This window comes from Neolamprologus brichardi, chromosome 5 (genome assembly GCF_056152115.1).
Source record: "Neolamprologus brichardi isolate AB-2024 chromosome 5, ASM5615211v1, whole genome shotgun sequence".
Lineage (NCBI taxonomy): Eukaryota > Metazoa > Chordata > Actinopteri > Cichliformes > Cichlidae > Neolamprologus > Neolamprologus brichardi.
This window is the reverse complement of record NC_142108.1, coordinates 4,284,549-4,307,242: the sequence shown is the minus strand read 5'-3', so window position 1 is coordinate 4,307,242 and position 22,694 is coordinate 4,284,549. Positions and strand designations below refer to the sequence as shown.

Genomic DNA, 22,694 nt, shown 5'->3' with positions numbered 1-22,694 from the left:
GTTCTAAAGGAAGGATAATAAGCATGATAATTTGAAGTCATGTGTCCTTATTGTTGGAGTCTAAATTGCCTGCAGTGTAATAAATATATTCAGAAAATATGATTCCCAGTATCTCAGGACAAATTTACCATCTCTGAACCTGACTGTCAAATTCAAATATTTAGAGGGGTCATTTGTAGATCTCAGGAAATCCCTGCCATCTGCGAATATTCACAGTCGACTTCTAAAAGCAGAGAGAGGAGTCGGTGTCTCACCTGCTCCTGTCTGCCTTATGTGCAGATAAGAAAGTAGGAAAGATGGATATCAGTGTCTGAACTAGATTCAGGATCCTTTGTTTTATGCAGACCTTGTGTACATGCAGCGTGGATTCTGAGGTGTCTGGTTATGACATCAGTAGTGCTAAAGATTAAGCCGTGAATGGCTGTTGACACAAAGCAGCAGTAACGCCGGGCAGGTTTGTTTATGCAACACATTTCACATGAATGCAATTCAAGGTGCTTCACAGTATGAATTCAAAAGGAGATGGAGATGACATTGAAACAGTGTCACATTAAAACATAAAAAGAACAAATTCAATAGAGTTTTTTTTAATTTAAAAGAAATCTGAGGGTCAAAAGTAGAACTAACTAGAGCTTAAAGTTAAGTGTAAAGAAGGAAGTTTTTAACCAGTACTTAAAAATAGTAGTGAGCAAGAGCTTAAGGCTTCTTAAAGTTAAAAGTAACTAAATACTGCACATCTGACGCTGAAAGCATGACTTGAAGCTCAGACAAGCCCTGATGAACAGCTGGTTCACGCCTATGATGCCAAATATTACCTGTCTCAGAGATACACGAGGTTATGGCAAGAGCACAAAGAGGTTTCCATCCCATTACAAATGTAAATGAATTGTATTTAAACATGCTGCTAAAGAGACATTTTTAATGTGCTGGGTTAATGTAGTAAATACAGATATCGTAAACTAAACCACAATCTTTTCTGAAAACCAATGTGCAATTTAGCGCCTAACCCTTACTAAGTAGTGTTAGTACTAAATCCCAACCAGACTGAGAGTGAAAGTGAAAATGTCATGGTCCTGGGTCATTTTGACCCAGCGTTTTGTGTTTTCTGGAGTTTAATGTATATTCAGCCCTACCTGTGTCTGTCCTCGGTGCTTTGTTCATGTCCCCGTGTTGTTATGTAAAACAGTCTGTGTGTTTCCTGTTTTACTTTGTAGGGTTGTGTCTCGTTATGTCCATTGGTTCCAGCTGTGTCCCCGCCTGTCTGCCATTACCCGATTACCGTGTGTGTGTATATATAGTGGGTGTCGGTCTGTCTTCGTTGTCGGCTCGTCTGTGTTTCATGGTGTCTGTTCCTCGTCTGTGTCTCTCTGCCTCCCACCCCATTTGTATGATCCGGTTGTTATTTAGCTCACCCAGTTTAGGTTTATGTTCTGTCCTGCCCTCAGTTCTGTTATTTGTACGCTGTAAATTAAACCCTCACTCTTATCATCAAATCGGCTGTCTGCATTTTGGGTCCTCCGTTTCCTCCACACCACACGGCTCACCCCGCCAGCCGTGACAGTACGAGCCGACCACAAGATGGATCCAGCAGCTTTGTCTGGGGAGAGCGACCTCGCACGCATCCAACGCCTAATGGACTGGGTAACCCACACCACCAACGCAAGTGCGAAGGTGGTGGGGTTAAAAGCCATCGAGGCGATCCTGGAGGGAAATTCCTACCTCTGCCGGTTCAAGGGACTTTCGGACTTGATTCGCAACCTGCATAAAGCCCGGGAGGTGGTGCAAGCTCGGGAATCCACAGACTTTGTCCAGCAGCAGCGGACTACGGCCGCCCCGGAACAGCCACGTCAGCTTCTCCCGCCGGAGGTTTTGCCCGGCCCGCCGGAGGTTTTGCCCGGCCCGCCGGAGGTTTTGCCCGGCCCGCCGGAGGTTTTGCCCGGCCCGCCGGAGTCGTCCGCAGGGAGGAGGCGACGATCGCGCCGTCGGCACGTCACCCCACAGCTGGATATTAGGACTATAGCACTGCAGGCTGTGGTGAGTGAGAAGGACCCTTTTTCTGTTTTGGACTGTGGGACGGTTTATTCAGGGGCTGTGTTTTGTGCAGCAGATGACAAGGAGAACTGCTGGTTGCCTGTTCATTCTCCTGCTCAGCTGTCCCAAGCTCGTTCAGCTGCTCAGCTGTCCCAAGCTCGTTTAGCTGCTCAGCTGTCCCAAGCTCGTTTAGCTGCTCAGCTGTCCCAAGCTCGTTTAGCTGCACAGCCGCAAGCTCGTTTAGCTGCACAGCCGCAAGCTCGTTCAGCTGCACAGCAGCATTCAGCTCGGCCCCCGGTATCCCCACTAGCCCAGTCATCTATGCCATCTTCACCGACTCCCTCTGTACGGGAGGCTGCGTCTGTGCCCCCCGTTTTGGACTCTTTTTCTATTACGTATTTTTTGCAGAGAGACACACCAAACAATCCTGCAAACGTTCCTCAAGAGCTGGCCAGTTCTGAGACTGAGACGCACTCCAGGGCCTCCCCAGAGGCTGGGTTTCAGCCCCCAGCAGACTCTGGACCCCTGGAGGTAAAGAAGCCAGCTGAGGACTGCACCCGGCTGTCGCTGCCTGAGCTGAGTCAATGCTCGGTGCAGCCGCAGTCGGCTTTGTGTTTGCCAGAGGCCACCGTGCCTGCTGGTTCTGATCCGTTCCTGCCAGAGGCCCGTGCGCCTGCTGGTTCTGTTCTGCGCCCGCCAGAGGTCTCCGCGCCTGCTGGTTCTGTTCTGCGCCCGCCAGAGGTCTCCGCGCCTGCTGGTTCTGTTCTGCGCCCGCCAGAGGTCTCCGCGCCTGCTGGTTCTGTTCTGCGCCTGCCAGGGGCCCCTGTGCCCGCTGGTCCCGAGACTCTTCTCGCTGGAGGGCCCGAGGAGCGCGTCCAGCCGCCTGTCTCGTCCGCTGGAGGGCCCGAGGAGCCCGTCCAGCCGCCTGTCTCGTCCGCTGGAGGGCCCGAGGAGCCCATCCAGCCGCCTGTCTCGTCCGCTGGAGGTTCAGGAGAACCCAGCCAGCTTCCTGCCTCGTCAGCTGGAGGGCCCGAGGAGCCCGTCCAGCCCCAAGACTCGTCAGCTGGAGGTTCAGGAGAACCCAGCCAGCTTCCTGCCTCGTCAGCTGGAGGGCCCGAGGAGCCCGTCCAGTCTTCTGCCTCGTCAGCTGGAGGGCCCGAGGAGCCCGTCCAGCCGCCAGCTGCAGCCTTATCATCCTCGCCGCCGGCAGCAGCAGCGGCTTCATCCTCGCTAGCTGCAGCCTCCGTGTCTTCATCCTCGCCAGCTGCAGCCTCCGTGTCTTCATCCTCGCCAGCTGCAGCCTCCGTGTCTTCATCCTCGCCAGCTGCAGCCTCCGTGTCTTCATCCTCGCCAGCTGCAGCCTCCGTGTCTTCATCCTCGCCAGCTGCAGCCTCCGTGTCTTCATCCTCGCCAGCTGCAGCCTCCGTGTCTTCATCCTCGCCAGCTGCAGCCTCCGTGTCTTCACCCTCGCCAGCTGCAGCCTCAGCTTCACCCACGCCGTCGCCTGGTCCAGCTCGGGCTTCTTCGTCGCCTGGTCCAGCTCCGGCTTCTTCGTCGCCTGGTCCAGCTCCGGCTTCATCGTCGCCTGGTCCAGCCTCTGCATCAGCTTCGCCTGGTCCAGCCTCTGCATCAGCTTCGCCTGGTCCAGCCTCTGCATCAGCTTCGCCTGGTCCAGCCTCTGCATCAGCTTCGCCTGGTCCAGCCTCTGCATCAGCTTCGCCTGGTCCAGCCTCAGCTTCCGCCTCGTCTGGTCCAGCCTCAGCTTCCGCCTCGTCTGGTGCTGCAGGGGCCACGCGACCTTCAGGTCCCAAACTGCCGCCTCGACATCGGCGGTCATCTGCCAGGCCGCTTGTTGGGCGTCATCGTCGATATGGACGTCCTCCCAAACGCCGCCGCTACCTTCCGCGCGGCCGGCCTCCGGACTTGTGTCGCCGCCGCCGTTGCTGTCTGCACGGTCGGCCGCCTGAACTGTTTCCCCGTCGCCGCCGCTGCTGTCTGCACGGTCGGCCGCCTGAACTGTTTCCCCGTCGCCGCCGCTGCCGTCCGCACGGTCGGCCGCCTGACCTGTTTCGCCGCCGTTGCTGTCCGCACGGTCGGCCGCCTGAACTGTTTCCCCGTCGCCGCCGTTGCTGTCCGCACGGTCGGCCGCCTGAACTGTTTCCACTTCGCCGCCGCTGCCTCCCGCGCGGTCGGCTTTTGGACCTGAGTTGTCAGCCTCCGGGCCGGCCTCCTGAACTATGTTTTGGGACCCTGTTCGGGAACTCCAGTGTGTGGTGTTTTGGACAATTCGTTTGGCCCACTGGAGCTTGTTTTTTGTTTGGTTGTGGTCCCTCCGTCCTGGGCCCCCCGCCGCCCGCCCTGGGTTGGTCGTCTGTTTTTGTTTTGGGCTGTCTGGAGCCAGCCCTTGGAGGGGGGGTACTGTCATGGTCCTGGGTCATTTTGACCCAGCGTTTTGTGTTTTCTGGAGTTTAATGTATATTCAGCCCTACCTGTGTCTGTCCTCGGTGCTTTGTTCATGTCCCCGTGTTGTTATGTAAAACAGTCTGTGTGTTTCCTGTTTTACTTTGTAGGGTTGTGTCTCGTTATGTCCATTGGTTCCAGCTGTGTCCCCGCCTGTCTGCCATTACCCGATTACCGTGTGTGTGTATATATAGTGGGTGTCGGTCTGTGTTCGTTGTCGGCTCGTCTGTGTTTCATGGTGTCTGTTCCTCGTCTGTGTCTCTCTGCCTCCCACCCCATTTGTATGATCCGGTTGTTATTTAGCTCACCCAGTTTAGGTTTATGTTCTGTCCTGCCCTCAGTTCTGTTATTTGTACGCTGTAAATTAAACCCTCACTCTTATCATCAAATCGGCTGTCTGCATTTTGGGTCCTCCGTTTCCTCCACACCACACGGCTCACCCCGCCAGCCGTGACAGAAAAGACACAAATCAAATTAAACTAAGCAGTGATCAGTTCATAATTATCAAATCTACAAGTATAATATTATAAAAACACACACTTGCTGTAGGTATACCTATTCTGGTATCGGTTAGAATAGTATTGTTTTATATTTATATAAATCAATCAATAAAATCATTATTTTGGACTTATGGGCAACAAGTGTTAATGCAAATAGCAAAACAGATGAGCATGAAATCAAAGAAAGATCATATTCACATGCTAAATAATGTTGACCATTTCCCAGTCGCCCTACAAAGGAACCAAATTCTTATTCATTTCCTATCCTTATGTAGCTCATCTTATATATCTCATTGGATTATACAATCTAATGTATACAACCATTCGCACAGTCATTACGAATCTCTTTGGGTGCTTTTTGAAGTTCATCTCTTTCTGGGTTTTTCTGGTTACATTAATGATTCCACTGATTGGCCATGTTGTACATAACTTGAAACCCTTTACTGTGGGTTAGCAAAGAGAATCAGTGCCATACACTATATAATATAAAAAAGATTAGGTCCTATATGACAGAGAGAGCTGTTCTCTTCGTACAGAGGTGTCATCTTTCACCGATTATGCTGTAATGGCAGAGCTGTCAGTAGGCACAGTAAAACCTCTGCAAATGGTCCAAACCTGTGGCAGCATGTCAAGTCTACAATCACCCAAAGACAGCTTAGGTAATACTACCTTTTCTTTTACTTGCCACTCCTTATCTGTTGCCAGCAGCAACATGTCAAGTCACTAATGAAGTCAAGTCACAAATTCCTGCCTAGGAGAGACCAGAAAAGACCAGAAGTGTGAACTCTGGTCTAGTATGCCTTCGCCTTCACTACAATCACGTGAATGACTTAGAATGAGTAATCAAACTGGATTTTGTCTGCCCAAAAACGTTGTTTGGCAGTAGTTCTTCATTTAAAATAATCTCTTTCTCTCTTACTATTAATTCCTGAGTTTCACTGGGAAATTACCACATTTGTCACATCGGGATTGATTTTTGTAGAGCGACACTTTTACGAATATATGCAATTAATTTTTGAATTTATAGGATATATTTATAACCATTTGTCTTTCTGCAGGTGCTGAACATCTACAGTGGGTCCAGACACTGAAAGATGCCCATATGGCCATCGATGCTAACCTGCAGTGGGAATGTAAAGCCATTGGCAAACCTATGCCTACGTACAGATGGTTGAAGAATGGTCAGTCACTAAAAGCAGAGGTAAGATGTGCGAGCGAGTACGAGTACTGCAAGTTTCAAAATCATTAAAAAGGATAATTTACATTTTCTTTCAATTTTTTTTATTGTTCAGGAGAGGATCCATTTGGAAGCTGGCAGACTGACCATACCCAAGATCAGTCTGTCAGACTCTGGGATGTATCAGTGTGTGGCAGAGAATGAGCATGGATCTGTGTATGCCAGCGCTGAGCTCAAGGTTGTAGGTAAGCAGTCGTGTTTGCCCTGTTTCATTTACAACGGACTGAACAAGAGGCAAAGCAAAGATATGCTGTCTGTACATCTTGCTGTCACTGGAATTAAAATGCTCCCTATTTGAAAGTGAATAAATAAGTAGAAACCAGCGAAACTAGCACCTCACTGAGCCGCGGCCTTGCACATTCATTTCCATAATTATTTCCAACAATGAGCCAGTCTGGTGGTGACATATAATTTCCGTAATTGCTGGTGATGCTCTTGACATTTTGGCTGATGCACAGCTGTTGCACCTTGACAAAGCGAGACAAACGGCATCAACACGGGTCTCTTCCTCAGCCTCGCCGCCTGACTTCACCCGGCGCCCCGTGAAGAAGTCCACGGTGATCCAGAGGGGGGGTGAGGTGGTGTTAGAGTGTCGCCCCCACGCTTCTCCCAGGGCCACAATCTCCTGGTGGAGAGAGGGGGGGATGCACCTGAAGGACAGTGAGAGGTAGGGTATTATAAGCACCGCTGCACAACCCACTGAAGGCATTAATTTCCAGTACCGATTGTTATTTATGCCTTGGCTCAAGGGGACTTTGGAATCAGTGTTGCATAAAACTTCCTCGTTGGTCAAAGAATGTGTTTTTTTTAGCTAGACACCTTATTCCCTCGGATATGGATGTTGGTTTTCTGCTGACACTGCTGCCGTTTGCTGCCTGTACCGAGGAGGCCATGACACCGAGCCTTATCAGTTTTGCAATGCACAGGAAGGAGAGCACTGTATGATTTAGCTGTTTGAAACTTCAAAGCATCCGGTGTCGCCGCAGTTTTACAGCTCTTCAAAGCCGGGGAAAAAAAGTAGAACAGAGATCCTGTTGGGACTTTTTCCAAAGAGAAAAACAATCTGACTCCATCTTTCAGTGAAACGCCACCTCAGGCGACATGACAGGCCGCGCAGTGTCATGATTGAAGGTCTGAGGCGACACCCGTGAGCTAAAAGAACCCGTTTTCTGTTGCACCCAGCCTCAGCAGAAGCTAATCCACACAGGATGAACCAAGCAAGAGTTCAAGCACAGTATGAGGTCTGCTTTCATTAAACGCTGGGTATAAAAGAAAGGGACATGAAAGGTCATGTAGTGATGGCAAGATAACTGGTAGACAGGCTACAATAAGGGCAGACAACTTATTTCCCAGGAAACTTCACAGCAGTTTAACAGTTGTCAACAATCACTGAAAATCACTTTCCTTACACACTTTTGAGCTGCGCCTAAGTGCAGCTCCCACTGTTGACAATATGATGTTATCTTAATCACATAATATTGGAGTATTTTGGATCCTTCTGTTTTTTTGATGGGAATAAAAAGCAGCATTGGCACATTGGGTGTATCCGTCTTTGGGCCATTGTTCAGCATACCCATACATCATCCGACTTGAAATTGAAAGCATGTCTTTTCTGTAAAACACTGTCCAAAAGGCTTGTCAGTCTCACGCTGTATAATTAACTTAATGGCTTCAATTTCGTGTTAGTGCCTTGCCTCCTAAAGCCACCACAGCTTCAGTGGCTTACAACACCTTAACATCAAGTGAGGCTTTGAAATAACAAAAGGTTTGGCAGTAAGTTGAATTTTTAATTGTATTCTAAACTTGGAGCTCTGAGGTCATAAATTTGGTAATAATGCATTAAAATTGGCCATCAAAGGAACAGAAGCTTTCCTGCATTGATGTCACAATGAGGCTGCATTACCAACTGTTAGTCGGCCTCTTTATTAAAGGGAAAATGTTTATAGCACTGTTACCTTTATAAAAAAGAAATATGACATTTGAAAATTGAAGTAAGTTGGCAGTTTAACCAAATAGAATAATGTATGGAGAAATAGTATGATTTAACATTTATCCTTTATAAATATGAATAAATTAATATATAATAGGGCTGCCACGATTACGTCGACTATTAAAATCGTCGACAACTAATTTAATAGTTGACGCGTCATTTGAAGCTTTGTAAGATCACAAAAGACGCAGAAATAAGTAGTAGTCTTTAAGAGTGTAATAACGGACTGAAACAGAAGATGGCAGCACTGCATGTACAAGGATGCAAGCTGCCGTTAAACCCGGAAGAAGAAGAAGCTGTGTCCCAGAATTCATAGCGCGGCCCAGCGCAGTTGTCCCTGTCACTACCCGATCCGTACCGGAAACCCGATCGGTACCCCGCATGCGCAAATCTTACGTCACTTCCTCTCTTTGCCAACATTGCGACAGTCAATATATTTGAATGATACGGTTAGCGCCCAGTTAGCTCCTAGCATTTCTCAACAGCTCTGTCTCCTTTTCGACTGCCCGGGACATTTAAACAATCGATAATCCGTATACAAACAAAGTAATGCTTTTCTCCTCAACAGAGAGCCTTCCCTGATTGAACAACAGCGCCGTAAAATAAGACGAATGGCGCCTAATGACAGACTTAATAATATTGATTTAGCAATGTGTCACGTGAAGATTCATCAGCCAGATTAAGTGTTTACTGACAATTGACAGTGATAGCGGACATCATCATCACTATTCCAGTCAATCCTCTCCTCACAGACAAGCATAAACACACTCGACTATCACTAAATCAAATTTAACACACGTTTGTAATGACGCTCTCAATGGGGTTCATTCGCTCGGTCAGCAGGTGGCAGTATCCTCGTACACTGGGGAGTACACTGCCATTAAACGAACAGAAGAAGAAGAAAACATCTGCACATGCGCGGTACGGATCGGGTAGACCCGATTTGTACGGTCCGACTTTGCACATGCGCAGTAAGGATCGGGGAGTCCCGATCCGTAACTGTCTTTTTATTTTTCGTTTTTGTCTACATTGTACTGAAATGCTTCATTATTGCAAACATTTTAAGATATACTTATTATTCTTAACATCTTAACCGATACTCTGACCCATAACTATCATAAAACGCTACGACCGGAAGTAGACACCTTTCGCGCATGCGGGGTACCGATCGGGTTTCCGGTACGGATCGGGTAGCGACAGTCCCTGTCACTACCCGATCCGTACCGGAAACCCAATCAGTACCCCGCATGCGCAAATCTTACGTCACTTCCTCTCTTTGCCAGCATTGCGACATTCAATATATTTGAATGATACGGTTAGCGCCTGGTTAGCTCCTAGCATTTCTCAGCAGCACTCTCTCCTTTTCGACTGCCCGGGACATTTAAACAATCGATAATCCGTATACAAACAAAGTAATGCTTTTCTCCTCAACAGAGAGCCTTCCCTGATTGAACAACAGCGCCCTAAAATAAGACCAATGGCGCCTAATTACAGACTTAATAATATTGATTTAGCAATGTGTCACGTGAAGATTCATCAGCCAGATTAAGTGTTTACTGACAATTGACAGTGATAGCGGACATCATCATCACTATTCCAGTCAATCCTCTCCTCACAGACAAGCATAAACACACTCGACTATCACTAAATCAAATTTAACACACGTTTGTAATGACACCAATTCATTTTACAATGGGGTTCATTCGCTCAGTCAGCAGGTGGCAGTATCCTCGTACACTGGGGAGTAGACTGCCATTAAACGAACAAAAGAAGAAGAAAACATCTGCACATGTGCGGTACGGATCGGGTAGACCCGATTTGTACGGTCCGACTTTGCACATGCGCAGTAAGGATCGGGGAGTCCCGATCCTTATCCTTATAAACTATCTTTTTATTTTTCGTTTTTGTCTACATTGTACTGAAATGCTTCATTATTGCAAACATTTTAAGATATACTTATTATTCTTAACATCTTAACCGATACTCTGACCCATAACTATCGTAAAACGCTACGACCGGAAGTAGACACCTTTCGCGCATGCGGGGTACCGATCGGGTTTCCGGTACGGATCGGGTAGCGACAGTCCCCGGCAAATCATTTTCAAACCCACCGCCGTCTTTCGCTACTCAGGTTAAACATATATAAGTCACTTAAATAACTTAAAAATGTTATTGTTTGGCTTTTTTCAGTATTTTATTTGTTTCTGAGTAAATCGGTTTGGCTGAGATTAAAGTTATAGTTTTTACACAGCTGAATAAACATCAAGCAGACAACTGATTATCAGAAGTGTGAGATGCTCGAGAATATACTCCGGTGTCCTGTTATATTTTAGATAGCAAGGAGTTTATTAAACTTCACTGAAACAACCTGCAGATTTCATTAAAATTTAACAAACTATCATCTTGTCTTTATTTTTAGTTAGCACATACCTTAAACACTTAAAGCTGTAAGCTAATGATAGTTATATAAGAGCAGATGTATGCTGGTGCAATAATAAATAAATAATCGCAAAAATAATCGGTGACTAGTCGACTATCAAAATAATTGTTTGTAGCAGACCTAATATATAATAAATCTCAGTAGCCAGCTCCTAGTATCATGGTCCGATATTGGACCATGATTGCGGTAATTTTTGCAATTCTTTGTAAATTTATTTGAGTTTGGGTTCCTGTTTAGCTTTTACTGTTATTCTCGCATTTGAACTTTTTGATTATTGTTGGTTCAAGTTTTGAACCCTGATTTGATCTCATTGTCATTCTAGCAGTCTGAGTAGTTTTCATGCTTGTTTATTTTGTTTAGATTGTCTTACAGGTTGATATACATTGAATTTATTCTGTATTTTTTTACTATTACAGGTGTTATTAAAGGAGACCTGTTCTCCTTTTCCTTACTTTCTGTCGTCTTTATACTTTTACAGTGAAAGATGCTCATATTAAAACAGGCCTAAAATATTAAATAATGAGGTTATCGTATGTGTAATTCCAACAGACCAATGAGTGCTCTGCCCCCAAGCTGTGCTCGTTACTCTCTGTGATGTCAATCATATATATTAGAAATATTTCTGAGAAGGTCATGTAGGGCACACGGCTCCGTCTGTGAGCACAGAGCACCCACCTGTAGTTCAAACCTTTTGTTTGTGAAAAACAGCCAATCAGAAGACATTTGGCTTATATGCGGGAGCTAAAACAGTTTTCTTCATAACAGCTGATACAATGAGGGGCTTCACCACGATCCCTTATAATATATATTATGGCTGTTTCATCATGGCTGGTTTTACAAAGTGTGGCACCATCTCTGAAAGACCAGCTATGATTAAAAGGGATGCAGCATAATTTGCCTTCTGTTGCTGAAAAGGTTTTACAGCAGTAGCGCTCATAGTGTAATAAGACTTTTTATTCACCCTGTAGTTTACAGTTTTGGTCATGTAAAAATAAAGATGTTGAGTTTTAATCAGCATGGTGATAGGTACAAGGGCACTTGTTGTATTTCAATAGTGTGAGACGTGTCTGTGATTCATGCAGTTCGAGATTGTTCTTTTTCCCAGAGGGGAAAAAAAAAACATGGCCCTTGGCTTAAAACTAGAGCCTACTTTTTCCCTTTCCCCTTTTAAATCAAGGACTTTTAGAATTTGCAGAGAATTGTGACTGCTCTGCCTGCTTTTTCACTAGAAATGACATATGTGCTACAAGTGAAAGCTTCACATGTGGAGGGCTTTCTCGAAAGGTCATTTCCTTTTTTATTATTGTCCTTGTTATTACTAACGTCACTCATGCACACGGCATCACAAAAGGCAGTCTCTTCATCTGTGGAAATTTTAATTGGTGGGTTGTAAGCTAACCCCAAAGACCCCACCTACAGGCACAAGACTGTAGGATTCCTATTTATACAAGCTTCAAAATATTCTTCCTTAGTTAGTGGGCTCATGCTTTTCAATACTAAATAACCTTACATCAACAACTTAACAACTCACCACTGCAAATTTAATACTTCTCGGGATCAACTTTAAGATGGCTTTAACCATTAAAAAACAATTTGAAATGCTCTTTGTTGAGGCCTTTCATAGTCTTAACCCAATGCACGTGTTTATTGTTGAACTGATTTTTGTGGCAGTAGAAGTCTCACTTGGTTTCTCTCAGTTTAATAACGGTGAAATTTGGTAATCGATTGAATTGATTGAGGAAAATGTAGCATAAATTTCTTACATTTGGCTTCATTGGAAAACTGTGAAAATTGTACATTTATTGCCTTTAATAGGTTCAGTAGCAGTGTTCATGGCACACTGTACTTCAGCTTTCTTTACAGAATGAAACTGCCTACGATGAACCTTACAGGTTTGAAGGGAATTCATTTAGATAAGTTCTCTCCATGAAAACAGTATTTTATACTTAAACTAGCTGCCAGTAGATTTGAAGAAAAAAAAAAGTATTGACACAGTTCACTCGTTTTAATGTTTACATTTTAATTAGAAAATAAAATAAGAAATTAAAAACATGTCAGTTATACATTCCTATGGTTATAAATAGAAAATGAAAACACAATTAACTTACTCGACTGGAAACCTTCCTCGAGGTCCTCAACGTGATTATTTGTACTTTCGAAGTTCAAAATGTAGATCCCAAAAAAGACATACTGGTGCATTTTCTTCTAGCGCATTTCCTCAGTCTGATCTAGCTTTTCACGCAGTGTTCAGTGAAATATAAAAAAAGATATTAAGTCTACTCTTTTATTTTTCTCATTTCACTATTTCCTTCTTAATATAACAGGAAACGCATTCAATACGTTGTGTATGTATCTGTCTTGTGTTGCCTTTGGAAAGTCCTGGGTTCACATTCTCCCTGGGTCTTTGTCCACTCCTATGATACTACTACTGCTAACACTACTACAAATAATAATACTATAGAAGCTTTGCACCTTTTTTTAATGGTCCACTTTTGTACTGTTTAAGGTACAAACCACAAGCCAATACTTACAAGTAACTCCTGCCAAGGGCATAACAGCAGTTCTCCAGTGACAAGCTGTTGCAGCCCTGAAGGCACAAAAAGAGTGTATCTTAGAAGAGCTGTCCATTCTCCTTGGAAAATTAGTATTCCAAGAAACCAGCAATGGATTGTTAATACATGTCCTTCATATTATACCACATCAAAAACAAAGTGCGAGATACTTGAAAGTCAAAGCACACTGGTTTGAGTATCAAATTGTCTGTTTCTATCAAGAAGAACAATCTAGAGCAGGGGTGGGCAATCTCAGGCCACGAGGGCCGGTGTCCCTGCAGGTTTTAGATCTCACCCTGGGTCAACACACCTGAATCATATGATTAGTTTGTTACCAGGCCTCTGGAGAACTTCAGGACATGTTGAGGAGCTAATTTATGGTAAATGGTAAATGGACTGGTTCTTATATAGCGCTTTTCTACTCATCTGAGCACTCAAAGCGCTTTACACAACTTGTGCATTCACCCATTCACACCCATTCGCACAAGCACATCTTTCTAAGTGCTTTTATAGCTAACATTCACACACATTCATACTCCAATGGATGCATCGGAGAGCAATTTGGGGTTAGTATCTTGCCCAAGGATATTTGGCATGCAGACTAGGGGAAGCCAGGAATCGAACCACCAACCTTCCGATCAGTAGATGACCTGCTCTACCACCTGAGCTACAGCCACCCACAATTATCCATAATTTATCCATTTAAATCAGCTGTGTTGGTTCGAGGACACATCTAAAACCTGCAGGGACACCGGCCCTCGTGGACTGAGATTGCCCACCCCTGTTCTAGATGCTAAAAAGTAAATCTGACCGAAGTGCTGTTTATTTCACAGAGTGACTATATTTTTTCGATTTCATTTTCATGTCGATTATCACATGCTTCCTCTTTCTTTCCTCCCTGCTCCCACTCCAATCATTATATACAACCACATTTCCATAGGCTTTCCTTAGCTCTGCAGACCTGCCTCAACATGCGACCAGTGGGATTGATTATTGATCATGTTTTCCATCGGCCAGTCTTGAGGAAAGGGAGAAAAATTACCCAGGCAGCACATTTGAACAAGAATAGAAATTCACAGCTTGGAACGCAGTTTGTCTACAAAGTAGATAGTTCTTTACGTTTCTATTTGTTTTTGCAGCTCATTGCTCCTCGGGTCATGTTCTCAGTGTGCCTCCATCACTCAGTGTTTGATATTTTTGTCAATAAATCAGCGCAAAGCACCCTGTGTCAGACATGCTCCCTGGGTCTCAGCTTGGCCCGAGCGAATACATATTTATTCTTGGAAGCCAATATGAAATTGTTTGATTTTTTTGAGCTGGCTGCTCACAGCATTTCTGTTTGATTTACTGAATCCAAAGGTCACAACAGGAGAGCATTATCTGCCTCATTTATGCGTGTGTTTCTTTGATTTCCGACTTCTCTGTTATCAACCGAGGTGGCAAAATAAAATTCCAGGGCGTAATGTAAAGCAGTATAAGCAAAGTTGTATATTAATGTCAGTCTGAATAACCTGAAAATATTTATTTTTTATCCACTCATTTTATTGTTAAAGGTTGATTTGCTTATTAAAATGTTTCTGAGCCTTTCCCCGACGAGTGAGCAGAGAAGATCGAGCAGATAAAAATGTTTATATACTCAGCAGAATCATCTTCAGCTATTACGCACTCTTGAAGCAATTAGCGCAATGAGCTTATTTGGCCTCGATTTTCCCCCTTTCAAGCTAAATACAGGTTATCCTACCTTGTCAGCTCTTGGGAAGAAATACCTGCAGACTCTAAAATTCATCATGCCGATATAATCTTTTTTTTTGGTCAGGCCACTTGTAACACTAGCCCATGAATCACTCAAACATAAAAAGGACATCCTACTCATAGACTGACCGGTGTTGTGTCTGCACATGACAGATAACTTAGCAAATAGACAGTTTTAAATAACAGTATATTTAGGCACTTAGTCACTGGCAGGCTGTTGCAAACACATCATTTGCTCCTCGAGTCTGACAGGCATAATACTGTGTTTCTCACCAAAAAGGTGATTCCCAAAGAGCTATTGGCCAGAATGTTGGTATGTCTTGGCACAGTGTGCATTGTGACCAGTGATGGGAATAACGGCGTTACAAGTAACGGCGTTACTAACAGCGTTACTTTTTTCAGTAACGAGTAATCTAACTAATTACTATTCCTATCGTTGCAACGCCGTTACCATTACTAACAAGAAAATGTGGTGCGGTCACGTTACTTTTTTTCAACTAACAGACGGTTGAAGCTGTGTTCAGCTTACAGTATCTTATATCAGTCGCACGGAAGTAGCTGTAAGTAGGGATGGGTACCGGTATGACGCCGGATAGTAACCAGAACGAAAAGTAGTACACATTTCGGTGCTTTGGTTCATACACTTTTGATTCTAGCCGATCATTTTACCTTTACAAGGATAGTAGGCGGGCCCAGGTACGTAAGTTCTTTTAGAGCAGAGCTTCAGATTAAAAATGCTCCATGCGCACGGCAGAAAAGGGTCATTACCATGTAAATGTGTGGTTAATTCTTCGAAAATGTATATTTAAAAAAAAAAAAACAACAACATTTTTTGGCATCTTAATAAAATAAATTAATTTCTGCTCTTAAATACCTAAAAAGTTCAACTGGCATGGTGTCCAATTGTCTGTCAAAATTGGACATTTTTGTACAACGTCTGGATATTCGTGTATTGGCAGGGCTGTAATTTTTCACTGTTTCACTTTACAAACATAAATCTTTGCACAGTTGATGTTTATATGTTGGTTACTAAATTTCTGTAATGAAATGGGAACTGAGGCATATTTTTAAAAGGGTTATTTGCTAAAATTTAAAAAAAATAGGCGAAGATCAAATCTACTTACTTTTTCTGGGTTTCTGTGTTCTCAGTAACTCTGACACAGTAATATCTGCTTCAATATTTACACCTCTGATGAAATTTCACAAGTGTTAGCTTTATTTGAGTTTGTAATTGCAGAGAAATAATCAATTAAGCTAAGAAACCCCTTTGGGGCTTAAGAGGTTATGGTGATACTGTGCAAAAGAGGTAACACCTCAAATCTGATGAAACACCTGGCGACGTATAGTGTTTTTTTAAAAGCCGAGAAATGCACTGTATTTGATAGCTTGCTGCAAGACCTCACACCGAGCACATCTACTGCCGGCGTGGTAAATCTCCATTAGTGAGTTAGCACGGATCGCCCCGTGCGGGTGGCTGGACGGTTCTTATCAGTTTGCAGAAAAAAGGAGACTGCTAAAAATAAAAACATAAGAGGTTTTTGGACAAAGTTTGTGTTCTCCATTCTTTAAGCACTGTTTCAAAAGTACCGGTTTGGCACCGGTATCGGATAAAACCTAAACGATACCCATCCCTAGCTGTAAGTAATCTGGGCGCTATAGCTTTAAGCAGCTACGCGCGCTCCGGCGGACGGCAATCACGATCACTTTTTGGCACAACACCTGGAGCTAAGGGGGCAAAACAATGGCATGAGTGCTGCTGTTTGATTGAGGAAGATTAAACTAGTCGCGGTAAGCCAATCACATGACCACCTCAAGATGACAAAGCAACAAGGTGATATATACCAGTTTTTAAATTGTGTTGATAGGCCACGTAAAACCATGACGTAGATGATAAACAATATATATGCGCCATTTTTTCCTCAATAGTTTCGTCTCGTCTAACATCTAAGGACAGAGCTAGCAAGCACTCTCTGCTTATGAGCAAAAAAACGCTCTTTCCTGTTGGTGGAAAAATGCACCATGTCGACCAATCAAAAATGATATGGCAACATGACCTTTGGTTGTTTAGGAAGCGGTGGAAGTTTTAGGAGTGACAGCAAGAGAGAGCGAGTTTGTACATATTGAATGCAGAACACCTGATTGTTGTAGAAATAGTTTGAAATGGTTATAAAAATAGAGGGTAAAAGGTAAATAGCTGCAAATAACTTTGTAGTTTGAGAAACTTGTGCATATGATTTTAAAATTGACCATTTATATTTGCATTTAAAGTTGTGAAATATGATTCAATAAACATGTTTGTGATTGTTAAAAAATATAACTTTTTCTACTCTGATTTTATGTTTTTGTCTGATTTTAGATCAGTTGTGTTAACACAGTATGTCAAAATGAAAACATAACTGTAAATTCAGACACGTGAGGTTGTGCTGAAAAGGATGATACCAAACGAGCCAAAGTAAATAGTTTTTAAAGGTGAAATGTGGAGGAAACATCAAAAGTGGTTAAAAATGGCCAATTATACCCTGGAGCCCAGAGGGTTAAATGTTTTTTTAAAGTAACGAAATAGTTACTTTTCAAGTAATTAATTACTTTTAGAATCTTGTAACTCAGTTACTAACTCAGTTACTTTTTTGAAGAAATAACTAGTAACTGTAATTAATTACTTTTTCAAAGTAACTTTCCCAACACTGATTGTGACTTGTAAAGATTTGGGGAAACTGGACAAGAGAAAGAACAAGATGTGGCAAGTGAATAGTATCTATAGTATCCTGACACAGGACCTGAGAGATGCATTTGGCCCTTCACCTATATATGTTTGCTGAAGCCTCATGAGAAACGTTCTCAGTGGCTGTCAAGAAGCCATTTTTAAGCAACAGAAATTGGGGAAAAGGCTGAGGTTCATCAAAATTAGCAGTGACAGGAGGGAGGAATCCAAATTTTAAATTGTTGTATGTATATGTATGTATGTACTTTATTGATCCACATGGGGAAATTCCTCTCTGCATTTAACCCATTCACTCAGTGAAGCAATGGGCAGCCACCAATCCAGCGCCCGGGGAGCAGTGTGTAGGGATGGTACCTTGCTCAGGGGTACCTCAAGGTAGCTGTTCAGTGGATTCAAACCCCGATCTTCTGATCATGGGGGCACCACTCTACCTTCTGCGCTATCCCTGCCCTGTTGGTTCAAACAGAGGAAGCCAGAAGAGAGACAGAGAACAGTGAGTGCCTACAGCCATGTGTACAACATGGTGGAGGCTCTGTCATGGATTGGAGCCATATTTCAGCCAGCGGTGTTGGACACCTTGTCTTGAATAGTCCTTGAATATTTCTTGATCTTGAAAACTTTGATTGGCAATGATCCCAAACACACCACCAATGCAGTAAACACACAAAAAGTCCAGAGCCCTGTCCTGAACATTACTGAAGCAGTGTGGGACAGAAAATGGGACAAAAAGATGTCTAAAAAAACTTTGAATGTTCTTCAAGAAACCTAGAGAGCTATTCCTGAAGACTATTTAAGGAATAGTCTTGCCTAAGAGAGTTTAGCTTGTGTGAAATAATAAAGGGTCTCATACCAAATATTGACTTTGAGCCTTATGAGAATTGAACAAACTCTGTTTTTGCCTTATATATTGTATTTCAGTGTACTATGCCTGCACTTATGCCAATAATTCATGCATCTAGTTCCCATTTTCCTGGTGAAATAAAAATAAAATGGGGGTCAGTTTAAGGCATCTGCACAGTACTACATATGATTTTATATGACATATTAAATATATATGTTTTTCTTTTTTTTTAATGTAATAATTACCCCAATCACAGTCCCCAAAAGAAGCCCCACCTTTATTGACCACAGAGAGCTCCTGTATCAAAGGAAAATGTAGTTCACAAAAGTAAGTCACCAGCTGTTTCGCTCTTACAACAAGGCCATCGTTCCTCTGTGCAGCTGTTGTTTTAGTCATGTTTTTGTCTCGCTCTCTAATCAGACTGCCAGCCTAATGCTTTTTTCAAGGCAAGATTCTTGTATATCACCATATTATTGCATTTCAGAAATGGCTTATAGCATGTTGATATAATCGCCGCATGTTGTAGAGCGATAAGGGTGCAGGTAAAGATCCCTCTCTACAGCGCTGCTCCCCTCGCCCTATCGCCGTCCCGCCCGGCCCCGGTGGCCTGTTGTGTGTCCAATTAATATGTGCATTTAAGCTATTGTGCTGTCAATACTGTGCTGACCCTACAGCAAATCTGTTCTGCTTCAGCTAAGATAATTGTTATCTTTTGAAGCGTGCAAATAGATTTTTGGAATAGATTCTAAAGCCTTCATTCAAAAAGAATTAAATGGAGAAAGATGAAAGAGAGAAAGTTCAAATGGTTTGAGAAATGAAATCTTATCACAGCCAGAGCTGGTCCCTTTGATTCCTGACATCATTGTTCATTCAGTTAATTACTAAAGAAGTCATAAAGAAGTGGGCTATTTCAGTTTCGTCTCTCTCCTCAGACGGACCATCATGGAGGATGGAACTCTTCGCATCACCAATATCTCCAAATCGGATGGAGGCAGGTACACATGTGTGGCCAGAAACCGTTTTGGTACTTCCAGCAGCACAGGGACACTGGTGGTAAAAGGTATTCTTTTCCATTTTTTCTTTTTTTAGTGTACCTTCTAAGCCGAGGGTTTAAACTTTTGTTAGAGGGAAAAAAATAGTAGCTCAAGCATGAAATGGATAATGAAATATATAGCCGTTTTATGTTCCTGCCGCTCTGACAGACATATAAGTCATCCGAGGTTTTGTCAGCTCTGAGTTATTGTTCATGTAGCAGAGTGGGGCAAACCACTGACGTCTATAGCTGTGAGTGAAGAATATTTTCATTTAATTTAAAAAGAGCTCCTGTAGCATTTTCAGATTTGGGGTTGTTAAATGATGATTATTATGGAGAACGAGAGTGAGAGAGTCATTTTATTTCTTTCTAGTTGACACTGTGATTGCAGCGTCTTTAATTATTCATTACTGAGTTATAGGCGGCTTTTGCTTTTTAAGTGAAGTTATTTAAGGTCGCTTAATTACACTGCTAGACCAAAATCTGTCTCGTGATTCTGGGCAAAATAAGCTTCATTACCTTATTCATTTGGCTGATAGCGACACCGTGCTGCATATAGTAACAAGTCAATGTGTTTTTCTCCCCAAGAGCCCACAAAGATCATAGTTCCACCCTTGAGCTTGGATGCCAGCGTGGGACAGAGCATCGTGTTGCCCTGTGAGGTGTCTAGTGATTCGTCCCTGAGCCCCATCTTCAAGTGGTTTTTCAACGGCAAAGCTATCGACTTCAACAGACAGGAGCACTTTGAGATGATTGGAGGAGTATGTATACATATGATGGTTAGCTTTTTTGCTTTGCGCTTGATGAAAATACACCACGTCTGTATCTGTCACAAACATGGTGGATCCAGTAAAATCCAAATCAATTTCAAACATACAGTGGAAGGAATAATTATTTGATAGTTTTCTGACTTTTGAAGATAGGAACAGTCTCTCATTTTAATGAAGAGAGGCAGAGTATCAGACATACATCCAGAGAAAGCACAGTCCATAAAAGCTATAAACTGATTTGCATTCATTGAATGAAATAAGCTAGTCATTATTCTGTTTTCCACAGAGTGGCTGAGTGCCCACGTGACACAGTCAATCCCATATATTTCTGATCCCAAGTTGTTATGTAGATAAAGCACACCTGTACACAGAGTCAGTTTCATCATCATCATCATCACGGGCAAGACCAAAGAGCAGTGCGAGGACGTCAGGGACAAGATTATAGACCTGCACCTCACTGGCTTCATTATTCAGCCTCAGAGGTTTCCACATGAAAAAAAACCCCAAAAAAACCCCAAATGGAACAAATGGAAATATAAAAATGGCAACATGTGGTTTTAGGAGGACCTACATGTGTCAAAATATCCCCATCACCGCCCACACAGGCCCCACATCTTGACACACGTTATTGCAGTGAGTCAGGAAACGCTATTGTCCTGTTTTCCAGCACAGACATGCATCAACTCATCATAACAGCAGCAGCTTAGCTGTTGCTCCCTTGGCTACTTCCGTTTAGGTTACAGCCATCACATGACAGAGTACTGCACGATGCAGTGTGTTGCCATTTAACGTTTTAAAAAAATATATTATTTACCCATAAAAATGTCAGCTAATGGATATATTTCATGATCATACTGCTCAATTATATCAGGTACATGCCTGCAACTCTGTAAATTGTTGTTCCGCAACAATTAGACAAACATGATTAAATATGTAAATATGTAGATAATCTTCCATTCAAATTTTAAGCCAGCAAATTGAAGTTGGTTCAGAAGAAATGGTAGCACACATACGTTTGCTTCTAAAACTCACTAATTATATTGGGTTAATAAAATAATATGTAGCGATTAGTGAGCTCAGGCAATCTGTATGATGAACTCAGTTAACCTCTTCATACCTATAGCGTTATAGTCAATGAATAAATTCACATATAGTATTTTATGTATACAGTGTTTGTGCTAAACTAGGCTAAATGCCTCCCAGCCTGTCTCTGAGACAAGTGAGAGGTATCACTCTTTTCTCTGGATTCTATGCTAATTAAGCGCATTTCTCACCCTGTCAAATTATTCCTTAAGGTTGTATACACTCAACTGGTCCTGTGAGAACATGAAGGCACCAGGGGAACTGGTATTTGTAGGCTAGCTCCATTTTAAACCCACGTGGAAGCTGTGTACATTCAATTCAGACGCCAACAGATATTACTGTGAGTCGTGACGAGGGAGCCTATAAGGATGAGACTCTAGCCCAGAGGAGATCTTAGTGCAAATCAATCAATTTGAGCCTTCACAAAGAAGCCAAAATCTTTGTGAATGCAAGATTTATGCTTTGTCAGGTTGATCATAGCAGGGCCACAAACACTAACATTTCACAGTGAGCGTAATGACAACAGATGTTTGACTTTCCTTTAAAAATATTCAAACAAACAAAGAGTCTCTGTATTTCTCTGGAAAAAAACAAAACAGAAAACGAGTGTGTGTGTGTGTGTGTGTGTGTGTGTGTGTGTGTGTGCGTGTACAAGCAGCAACAAATTGAAAAAAGCACCTCTGAAAATTATTCTTGGAGCCACTCAGCCGAGTTGTAAGGTTAAAGTGTAAATACAACAAACACTGAAAACTCTGAAAACAAGTCAATTTGGTGTAGCCTTTCTTACAACGTAAAACCAAATTAATTTCTTTTGCCTCTTTTTTTTTTGTGGTTGATTATTCCAAGCTCCTTCTGTGGAGGATTTGCAGCACATGGCTGAGAATGAAACTGAATGTGCTGCTGAGGATTTCCTATACGTCTTTTCTTTTTTCACTTTGACTTTGCTGCTTTTGGTGGAGCTTTTTTCTTCTCCGAGACTTTCAGCCGCATATGTCTCTGTCATCAGGGATTTGCGGGTGACCTGATGGTGAGGAACATTCAGCTAAAGCATTCGGGGAAGTATGTGTGCATGGTACACACTGAAATCGACACAGTTTCTGCAGCGGCAGACTTAATTGTCAGAGGTATGCTTTTTCCTCCTTACACTGCTTGTCATTTTGTAGTACTCTGCATGTCTGTGTTTCTTAAGACGATGATAAGAGCTGTATCACCGACAGTGTAAAGAGGGGGACTTGTTGCATAAATTTCATTACTTGCTGATATAATTTCCAACAGAAGTTTTA

General features: G+C 43.0%; 2 protein-coding genes across 2 annotated transcripts in view; both read left to right on the top strand.

Annotated features, from left to right (window-relative positions):
• The window catches only part of cntn6 (contactin 6), a 143,261-nt gene that overhangs the window by 90,325 nt on the left and 30,242 nt on the right, over nt 1-22,694 (top strand). Inside the window, exons 10-15 of the mRNA XM_087840515.1 lie at nt 6,050-6,192; nt 6,284-6,413; nt 6,742-6,895; nt 19,458-19,585; nt 20,147-20,319; nt 22,418-22,535. Coding sequence (XP_087696641.1) covers nt 6,050-6,192; nt 6,284-6,413; nt 6,742-6,895; nt 19,458-19,585; nt 20,147-20,319; nt 22,418-22,535 — 846 coding nt within the window. The remainder of the gene's footprint in view (nt 1-6,049; nt 6,193-6,283; nt 6,414-6,741; nt 6,896-19,457; nt 19,586-20,146; nt 20,320-22,417; nt 22,536-22,694) is intronic.
• Nucleotides 1,327-5,746, top strand: LOC148102697 (uncharacterized). The gene is made up of 5 exons (XM_087841177.1): nt 1,327-2,164; nt 2,291-2,733; nt 2,812-3,100; nt 3,212-4,297; nt 5,697-5,746. Exons 1-5 carry the CDS (start codon nt 1,579-1,581, stop codon nt 5,744-5,746), a joined length of 2,454 nt encoding a protein of 817 aa, XP_087697303.1. The 5' UTR covers nt 1,327-1,578.

Excerpts from the sequence above, each read along its gene's own strand:
- LOC148102697 (XM_087841177.1), top strand. The coding sequence starts at position 1,579 with ATGGATCCAGCAGCTTTGTCTGGGGAGAGCGACCTCGCACGCATCCAA. Across the intron at positions 2,165-2,290 it reads TGCTCAGCTGTCCCAAGCTC|CTCGTTCAGCTGCACAGCAG; the intron begins GTTCAGCTGCTC and ends CACAGCCGCAAG. Across the intron at positions 4,298-5,696 it reads GACCCTGTTCGGGAACTCCA|CAGCAACATGTCAAGTCACT; the intron begins GTGTGTGGTGTT and ends ATCTGTTGCCAG.